General features: G+C 43.7%; 1 protein-coding gene across 5 annotated transcripts in view; it reads left to right on the top strand.

Moving 5' to 3' along the window:
• LOC119325155 (protein NDL1-like) overlaps nucleotides 1–2,102 on the top strand; it is a 5,954-nt gene extending 3,852 nt beyond the window's left edge. For 4 of the 5 annotated variants that reach the window (XM_037598907.1, XM_037598908.1, XM_037598905.1 and 1 more), the window contains 10 exons: nucleotides 44–143; nucleotides 241–338; nucleotides 459–547; nucleotides 652–712; nucleotides 793–879; nucleotides 974–1,051; nucleotides 1,127–1,183; nucleotides 1,277–1,332; nucleotides 1,438–1,573; nucleotides 1,672–2,102. In XM_037598907.1, coding sequence (XP_037454804.1) covers nucleotides 44–143; nucleotides 241–338; nucleotides 459–547; nucleotides 652–712; nucleotides 793–879; nucleotides 974–1,051; nucleotides 1,127–1,183; nucleotides 1,277–1,332; nucleotides 1,438–1,573; nucleotides 1,672–1,893 — 984 coding nt within the window. In that variant the 3' untranslated portion in view covers nucleotides 1,894–2,102. The remainder of the gene's footprint in view (nucleotides 1–43; nucleotides 144–240; nucleotides 339–458; nucleotides 548–651; nucleotides 713–792; nucleotides 880–973; nucleotides 1,052–1,126; nucleotides 1,184–1,276; nucleotides 1,333–1,437; nucleotides 1,574–1,671) is intronic. The other variant, XM_037598906.1, reaches the window with a different exon arrangement.
• Nucleotides 2,103–10,037: the final 7,935 nt, after the last annotated feature.

The raw sequence follows: 10,037 nt of genomic DNA, 5'->3' as shown, positions 1-10,037 counted from the left end.
TTGTTTGTGTTTTAACACTGTCTCATTCCTCTTGTTTCTTCAGGAACATCATATACAAACAAATCATGGATCTGTATCTGTTGCAGTGTATGGTGATCATGACAAGCCTGCTCTTGTTACTTGTCCAGATGTTGCTTTAAATTGTAAGTACAACACGCTAGTTTAAAGTGCTCGAGCTTTCTTGAAATTATTCCAGCAATCTGAAAATCGAGTGCTAAACTCCATGTTATTGCTGGTCAGATATGTCTTGTTTCGAAGGATTACTCTTCTGCCCTGAAGCTGCTTCACTGCTGCTTCACAATTTTTGCATTTACCATATCAGCCCCCCAGGACACGAGGTCAGTAGTTTGCAACTACTAAGCCTTGCATTTGCCATTAACATGACTCATCACATAAATTGTAGTTTTTATATTTTCTCATTACTACTTTTCTTGTATCCTATTGTGCAAATCATGTAGTTGGGAGCAGCTCCAATTTCACCGAAAACACCTGTACCATCTGTTGATGACTTGGCGGATCAGGTTGCGGATGTTCTTGATTTCTTTGGGTAATCTTCTATTGGATTCTTTTAAAATTTATATCAAGCTCAAACGATCTTGCCAATATTTTGTGGATTAACTTTTGTTTTCTTGTCAAATTTGCACATTCCAGATTAGGTTCTGTTATGTGCTTAGGTGCCACTGCGGGTGCTTACATTCTTACTCTCTTTGCAGTAGGTGTTTCTTTCAAGCATGTGTTCGGTGTATTGCTTATTTATGAAGACTTTTTATTGAGCCACACACTCTTCTGCAGGCAAAGTGTAGGGAGCGTGTATTAGGTCTTGTACTTGTTTCACCCCTATGTAAAGCTCCCACATGGACTGAGTGGTTTTATAGTAAGGTAATTTTGCAGCATATGACATACTGGGTCTCAAATTTGATATTTCCTTAAAAAATAGGACTGTACAGAACTAGTGATAATTTTGCATTCTTAGGTGGAGTCAAATTTGTTGTATTACTATGGGATGTGTGGGTTGGTCAAGGAAAGCTTACTGCAGCGGTTCTTCAGCAAGGTAACTATGGCTTGCTTTAATTTCCTCCACATGACATTTCCTTTGCTTTTCTTGAAAACATCCTTGAATCCTTAGGAAGTAAGGGGATGCTCTGAGTCACCTGAATCAGATATAGTGCAGGGTTGTAGAAGTGTAAGCACCGCATACTTTTCTCCTCCTCTATTAATTATTGTCTTTTCCCTTTGAGCTATTAAGTCTAGACTTATGTTCTTTGGCATGTTGCAGTTGCTAGATCAGCGGCAGAGCATGAACGTGTGGCGGTTTGTAGAGGCAATGAATGGGTAAGTGTACATTGCACATTGCATGTTTCTTCATTCCAGTATCTCTAGTGCCATGTTAGTTCATAGTTCATACTGAACTGAAACAAATTTTGGAATGATCTCCAGGAGATATGATTTGACGGAAGGGCTGAAGCAGCTTCAGTGTAGAACCCTTATTTTTGTTGGCAAGAATTCTCAGTTCCACGTGGAGGCTGTTCACATGACAGCAAAGCTCGATAGGAGATATTGTGCTCTAGATGAGGTAAAAAAATATATTTACATACTCCTTCCGTCCCATAATGTAAGACGCAGTACCATTTAAATGTTTTAGTTGTGGTGACCTCTGTAAATCTGTTGCAGGTGCAAGCATGCGGGTCACTCGTGACGGAGGAGCAACCTCATGCAATGCTTATACCGATGGAGTACTTCTTAATGGGGTACGGCCTCTACAAGCCAAGCGAGCTCGACTGCAGCCCGCGCAGCCCCCTGAGCCCATTTTGTATATCGCCGGAGCTCCTTTCGCCTGAGAGCATGGGAGTAAAGCTAAAGCCAATCAAGACACGAGCGCGGCTTCAAGTGTAGAGCAAGTGAATAAGGGCGGCATAGGTGTTTGCCATTTAGGGTGAAATTTCTGGGCTAACATGTGGATCGGTGAGATATTTGTGTTACTACTGTTATATGTAGATAAGAAATGATAGGTTGGGTAGGTTGGCGGTATTCTATTCCATTCCATTGATTTTTAGCCTGTAAATTGTTATACTCCACTTGCTACATTGTTGATTAAAGCAAAAGGGAAATAATAGGGAAGGGTGAATTGTTCCCTTTTTTTTTCCGACAAGGACGATTTTATTATCTCAGAATGTAACATCGAGCGGATACAAAACATTATGAGTACCACCCGGCCTCTGTATAAATATTTATGCACACAGTCAAATCCAAAAGTCTCACAAAAATTATGAAATAAAAACTGACATATCGGCAATAGTAGTCTTATAGACCGACACTATGCCTATGTTGAAGGTGGCGGTGGATTGATCCGGAGGTTATGCTGGCATCCATGTTGGAAAAAACCCTTCGTAGCCACCTGCTCCAACCGCGTACACACCGCCTTGAACAACGGTTGGTGCTCCGGTCGTTGTAGTATAGACCACGTATGAAGTGAGTGCGTACAACAGAAAATAACCTGCAGAGGAGAAATATTTTTTCCATTAAAAACCAAATCGTTTCAACATAGTCAGAGCGACCAAATTAAGGCATATGCTCTCGCCCTTATAAGCGCTTTAAACCTATTTAGAATACCATCCAACCAATGACCAAATATATTGGCAACACTTGTGGGCGGATATAAATTTGACGCTATTTGGATGATTGACCACGTAGAACATGCAAACTTGCATTGAAAAAAGAGGTGCTTGATTGTCTCGTCATGAGTGCAAAAAACAACACTTCTTACTCCCTGGTCAGTTGCGTCGTGCGAGGTTGTCTTTGGTTAACACAACTCCCTTATGAAGATACCACATGAAGATTTTCACTTTTAGTAGAATCTTGGACTTCCAAATTTTCTTGTTGTTACTCACTGATACCTCAGAATGGGTGAGCGCACGGTACATAGAGTGTACTGTGAAAGACGCTGATGTAGTAAGGTTCAGCAAAACACATCCCGTCCTTGCGTCAGGTTAATTGAATCCAGCCGGGATAAAAGATTATGCCATGACAGAAGTCGGGGTGGGGGGGGGGTGGGGGGTGGGGAGGGGCAATCAAATCCTGCCTGAACGAAATATTCGGCGAAAATGAACTGAGCACGTGCGCAATAGTATTGTTCTTATCGTGAGCAATATTATATAAGGTAGGATATTGTTTTATGAGACTGGCATTGGCTAGCCAGATGTCTTCACAAAAATGAATCTCCGACCCATCTTTTATCGCAAAAGACCCAAAGCGAAGGAGATGTTTCTTTGCCGTCATTAGGCCAGCCCAAAAGTGCGAGCCACCATATTTCCAATATGCCTGGGACACCGCCTTTTGGCGTAGATACTTGTTGCGCAACATGGTTTGCCAAACACCATCCTCAGTAAGATGTTTGAACAACCAATTACTAAGCAATGCCTCATTCTTGACCTGCAGGTCATGATTCCAAGGCCGCCTTGATCTTTTGGCCTACAAACCACACTCCATTTAGCCAACCAATATTTTTTTTCTCTGACTCCTTGCCAAAAAAGTCTAGATCTAAAATAGTCCAGTCTTTTCAGGACCTCTTTTGGGAGTTGGAAGAAAGAAATATTATAGAGAATCATATTTGTGAGGATGGAGTTAATCAAAACCAGCCGTCCTCCAACTGACAACATCTTGCCTGTCCAACTGCTCAATCATTTCTCTAGACGCTCCTCTATATGCTTCCACTCCACAATGGTGAGACCCCAATAGTGGATCGGTATACCCACATATTTAATCGGGAATTGGCCATGTGCACAACCAAAGAGGTCAACGTAATCGGCATCCGCCTCAACGGCTTCTCCAAAGGAAAAAAGTTCACTTTTATGGAAGTTAATTTTTAGACCCGACATTTGCTCATACGCCGAAAGCAAGAGTTTCGGGTTTCGAGCCTTGTCTAGGTCATGTTCCATGAAGAGAATTAGGTCATTGGCATATTGCAGAATAAAGAGGGTACCATCTACAAGTTGTGGCACTACTGCTGCTACCTGGCCGTCCTGCTTGGCGCGCTCAAACAGAATAGCCAACATGTCAGTAACAATGTTAAATAACATTGGGGACATGGGGTCACCCTGTTGCAGTACTTTTTTTGTCTGAAAGTAATGACCTACATCATCGTTAACTTTGATGGCCACACTACCTCCACCTACAAAATTTTGGATCCACTCGCGCCAGTTACAAAATTCTTCTTCTTCATTTGTATTGATGCACAATGTGAAACTATATATGTATATATGGATGAACTCCGTGCAACTATGTATGCATTGGATCTTTTAATATCCTATGTATTCTGTTGCGTTGATGGACTGCTAGATGTTTGATACATGGGCTATATTTGAGGTTGGAACTATATATATCATATATATCTTTTGGAAATGCAGGGATATAATAGAAAATAGAAAAAACAGAAACAATACAGGAACTTCGCATCAGCCATCGACGGCACATGGGCCTTTGTCGTCAGCCACAAATGGCAAAGAGGCCACGTGGCAGCAACCTATGTAATCTGGGAGCTGACCCATTTGGTACTTTGCCGTCTGTGGCAGATGGCAGAGGCTGTGGGAGTTTGCCGTCTGTGACAGATGACAAAGACTTGGGGGGCATGACGTGTGGCTGATGTAAGATGGCAGATGGCAAATGGGAGGGCATGTTTGCCGTCTCCTGGCGGATGACAAAGGCCGCCGCTAGCCACCTAACATGGCTAACGCCTGTTATTTGCCGTCCATGCTCTTTGCCGTCAGCCACGGATGGAAAAAGGGCCTTTGTCGTCCGCTTTGACAAAGCAGACGACAAAGAACCTGTTTACCATCACTTTATTTGCCGGACAGCTTTGCCGTCGGTGGCAGACGACAAAGAGGTTTGCCGTCCGCCTTTGGTGCCTTTGCCGTCTGCCATGTCAGACGGCAAATAACCCGATTCCTGTAATGATAGATTAAATTGTATAGGTTTTTGGTAAATATATCTAGCAAGAACACAAAATAAAATAATAAAGAAAAATTCCAGCAAGGTATTTTTGGTTTAATATGATATGAAAATAGACCCGGGGCCGTAGTTTGCACTTCAGGCTTCTAACAAGAAAATAACATACTATGGGTAAACAAATTACTGTTGGGAAATTGATAAAAAAGCGAATAATCATGATGATATCCAAGGCAATGATCATGTATGTAGGCATCACATCCAAGATTAATAGACCAAAACGATTCTGCATCTACTACTATTACTCCACACATCGACCGCTATCCAACATGCATCTAGTGTATTAAGTTCATGGAAAATGGAGTAATGCAATAAGAAAGATGACATGATGTAGACAAGATCTATTCATGTAGGAATAGACCCCATCTTGTTATCCTTAATAGCAATGATACATGCGTGCCATGTCTCTTTCTGTCACTGAGATTGAGCACCGCAAGATCGAACCATCACAAAGCACCTCTTCCCATGGCAAGAAAAATTAATCTAGTTGGCCAAACCAAATCAAAATTTTGGAGAAGAAATACGAGGCTATAACAATCATGCATATAATAGTTCAACAAAGACTCTAATAATATTGATGGATAGAACTGATCATAAACCCACAATTCATGGGATCCCAACAAACACACCACAAAAAGTCATTACATCAAATAGATCTTCTAGAACATCGAGGAGAACATTGTATTGAAGATCAAAAAGAGAGAAGAAGCCATCTAGCAACTAGCTACATACACGTAGGTCTGTGGTAAACTACTTACACATCATCGGAGGGGAACAAGGATGATTATGAACCCCTCCGTGATCGTTGCCCCCTCCAGCAGAGTGCCGGAAAAGGCCTCTAGATTGGATTTCGTGGTTCTGGAACTTGCGGCGACAGAAACTGTATTTCCTCGACTTCGCTAGGGTTTTTGAGATTTTAGAGTATTTATAGAGGTGGAAGTCGGTCAAGAGGGTGCCCGTGGGCTCCACTACCCACCAGGGCGTTCGTGGGCCCTCTGGCATGCCTTGGTGCCTAGTGGGCCCCATGGGCCTCCTCCCGTTTGCTTACTTGGCTCCCTGGGTGTCTTCTGGGCAAAAAAAATTCTCTTAAAAGTTTCGTGGCATTTGGACTTCTTTTGGTATTGATATTCTGCAAAGTAAAAAGCAAGCAAAAACAGCAACTGGTACTGGGCACTATGTCAATAGGTTAGTCCCAAAAAATGATATAAAGTTGCTAGTAAATGAATGTAAAACATCCAAGATTGATAATATAATAGCATGTCACAGTAAAAAATTATAGATACGTTGGAGACATATCACCATTCCCAGCTTAATTCCTGCTCGTCCTCAAGTAGGCAAATGATAAAAACAAATTTTTTGATGTGGACACTACTACAGGATGCTGCTGACGCGACACTACGATCAGAGACCCTTTGAGAAACTGTGTGCGATGCAATAATCGCAAAATATGGTGTCAGAGAACTGTCAAAAATGTCCAAAACATTTGCGATGATGGATGCATCAAACACGGTTTAGATTTTAGTTGCGTATGCGATGCAGGGCATACGGTTCAGTCCAATTAACTGTTTGCGATGAGGAGTAACAAACGAAACGGCAGCGAGATGAAGGCGTGTGCGATACACATTATACTGTTCACTAGGATGAACTGTTTGTGATTAGGCAACACAAAAGAAACGGTCAGCCAGAACCAGGTGTGTGTGATATACAGCATGCAGTTCACTCGGATGAACTGTTTGTGTTGAGACAACCGAACATAAACGGTTCAATATAACAAGATGTGTGTGATACGCGGAAAACATGTCTGTAATCAGAAATGTGTGCGAAGACCGATAATAACACAGACGATTGCTTCTAATAAGACATATGTGATATGCTCTGTATACACAACATGTATTGGCCATTGGGGGACGGGCGGTCATCCAGATACGCCATAAGGATGCGAAGAGGCATCCCACATCAGCAAGGACTAGCTGTTCCACCAGTAGCTCATCTAAGAGAACTCTCAAGTTAAGTGTGCTCAGGCAGGAGCAGACATGGGATGGGTGACTGGATGGGAAGTTGTGTTGATGTTAAATTAGCTGATAGGATGGGTCATTTTCGGTCATCAAAATGACCGAAATGCCCCATTCCCTCAGCTAATTTAACCTTGAGGTCCTTGTTTTTTATTTTTATTTTTCTTAACATATGTTAAAGAAGGTCTACCGCATTACTTTTTGACAATGTGTATACGTGGCATATAGTTGATCCACCCGACCTGTTTGTGATGGAATAAGCCGTGTGTGTTGTGAGCAAACGCTTGCTAGTGTACAACTGTTTGCGATTGATGAATTCATCACCGACGGGTTCCCCAGTGTGGTCCGTGTTCATCTCACCATGTGTACGTGTCCTTTCTACCTTCTCTCGCACGTCTTGTCACACCGCTGCCGCAAACGTTCGAGCGCAAGCTTGAGCAGCGCGCGGGGGCGTTCTTTTGGCCAAACGGTGCTGAGCCCGTTCCCGCGCAACCGGGCAGGTTCCCGCACAAGCTTCCCGCCCGACTCGGTGAAATCCCCCAAAATTCCAATGCTTATCAGCCTACTATATAAACCCTCATGGTCGACGAGTCCTGCATCGCATTTTCCCCTCCCTCCCTGTAGCTTATCTCGTCTGCTTCTCCCAAAATCGGCAATGGCACCGGACCATCGTAGTCGCTCAGCCACTCCACCGTCATCAGAGCACAGCTCCAGCTGGGAGGCTACACTGTGGCGGCGGTGCAGTCCCCGACGCAGTATAGTGAGCGCGGCGTTTAAGTTGGGTGTGCGCGGAACACACACCACACGCTCGGTCGTCGGTGCCCGTCGGCAGCTGTTGCCGGCCGCCGTTGCCACTATACCTCCATCGAAAGCCAGGGCCATCACCCGCCCCGCCGCCGTGGCCATCACCCTACTGCCGGCCACCGTGGCCATCACTCGCTCCACCACCACGGCCAAAAGGCGGGAGGTGGTGGTCGTGGCCGGCACCCCATCGTCGTCAGCCGTGGCCGCTAGCCCACTGTCGATCGCAGGGATCACCACCCGCTCCTCCACCACCGCCCGCAGGAGGGAGGCTGAGGTGGAGGCCTGCACGTGCGGCAGCGACCTTGCGTGCTACATCGAGTTCCTGCGGGAGGAGGAGCAGCGCCTTGTCGAGCACGCAAAGAGCCTTACCGCCGCCGTGGCCGCGGCACACGCCAACGCAGAGGCAAGGAATCAGGAGATCTACGAGGAGAACCACCGCTTCGAGAGGGGTCGTCTGGAGCGGCAGAGGGTGTTTGAGGTTAGCGTCGCTGAAGTGCAGCAACGACAGTCACTGTATTGCAATTGTCCAGTTCGTTGGTAGCCTCCCCCTCCTCTTCCTCTTACTGAGCGTGCTCGGCAGAGAAGAGGCTGTCAGGAGTAGTACAGAGCCCCTCCGTAGTAGTATTTAGGGGCTACTTTGTTCAGTTCATCTGACTATAGATGTGGTGAAATTGTACAACGTACTTAAAATTAGCTAGTATATATAGTTGAACAACTATTTCAGTACGTGGTTGGCAACATTTGGGGAAAAGTTTGGTCGGTTCAGCTGTAAAGTTGAACTATTTGTATAAATTAAGCACGACTGCTTAATCTATGAATGAAACTATGCTTAATTACTAAATTTTAGTTGCAAAAATTAGATAGTGCTAGTGATTTTTAGCTGCATATTTTGACAAATTGCAGTGTTACAAGGATTGACAAATGGCAATGTTATTAGATCAACAAATGTCAATCTTTCCAGTTTGACAAATGGCAATATACCCAATATGACAGATGCAAATCTTACAAAATTGTCTGTACGTGGTTGCACACAGGTCATCCGAAAAAACCGTTTGCGTTGAAGGGAGGTAGAAATCCTGCTTGCCAAATTTTCTCTTGGCTTAGCGCCGAAGTCTCGCTTTGCATACCTTATTCAATCTGAACCGTTTGCGTTGAAGAGATGCACAAATCCTGCATAGCGAATTTTCCCTTGGGTTACTGCAGAAGACCATAGCTCTCACATTGAATACAGGTGTTCTATCTAAAACTTTTGTGATGAAGAGCTGAACAAATCATGCTCGGCACATTTTCCCTTGGCTTACTGGGGAGGCTCTCAGTGTAAATACGGGTGTCCTATCTAAAACGTTTGCGATGTTAGAGTGGCAGCTAGTTGTTTCAAAATGCCTCTGTTGACTTTTATTCGAGTGCGCCTTCTCTCAAAATGGACACGAAAATTACCACAGCATGTCGGGTGCCATTTGATGGTAGCATGCCAAGTTTCATGAATTTTAGACGAGTTTTGGATTTACTAGAATCTAAAAACAAAGTATCTCAACGTTTTGCCTACAGTCAATGGTGCTGGTGTTTGAAATTTATTCCCATTTATTGCATGGGACCTAAGCATGCACCCAAGGACACATATTTGATTTTTCAACCAATTTATATGCACTGGAGCTTGTGCATGTAGTTCAAATTTGAAGTATGCACATAAAATGCTTAGAAAACCCAGTTAATATATAAAAATGTCCAAACGAACCCCGAAAAATTCCAAAATTGAACACAACACTCTTGTTGTTCTATGTTGACACTAGAAATTTTTTGAAAGCAATAACAGGCAACGGGTATCGTTTCGTCCCCAAAGGTGGCACGTTCCCTACCGAAACCATCAAGCTTGCTGTGAGAAGATCTGGTTTGTGAGAAGCTTATACCCAAACCTGCCCCAAATGGGACAAAAAATTTACCATGGCATGCGGGTGCCATTCCATGATAGCATGCCAGGTTTCATGAATTTCAGACGACTTTTGGAATCACTAGAATTTAAAAACCAGGCATCTCAATGTTTGCGGCCGAGTAACGGTGGCAGGGTGTTTGACATTCATTACCATTTTTTGCATGGGACCTAAGCATGCAACCAAGGACACATATTTGAATTTTCGACCAATTTAAATGCATTAGAGCATGTGCATTTAGTTCAAATTTGAATTATGCACATAAATGCATTGGAAACTCAATTAATGCATA

The sequence above is a fragment of the Triticum dicoccoides genome, chromosome 6B (assembly GCF_002162155.2).
Source record: "Triticum dicoccoides isolate Atlit2015 ecotype Zavitan chromosome 6B, WEW_v2.0, whole genome shotgun sequence".
NCBI lineage: Eukaryota > Viridiplantae > Streptophyta > Magnoliopsida > Poales > Poaceae > Triticum > Triticum dicoccoides.
The sequence above is the reverse complement of the archived record's forward strand: the minus strand, read 5'-3'. Positions and strand labels throughout refer to the sequence as shown.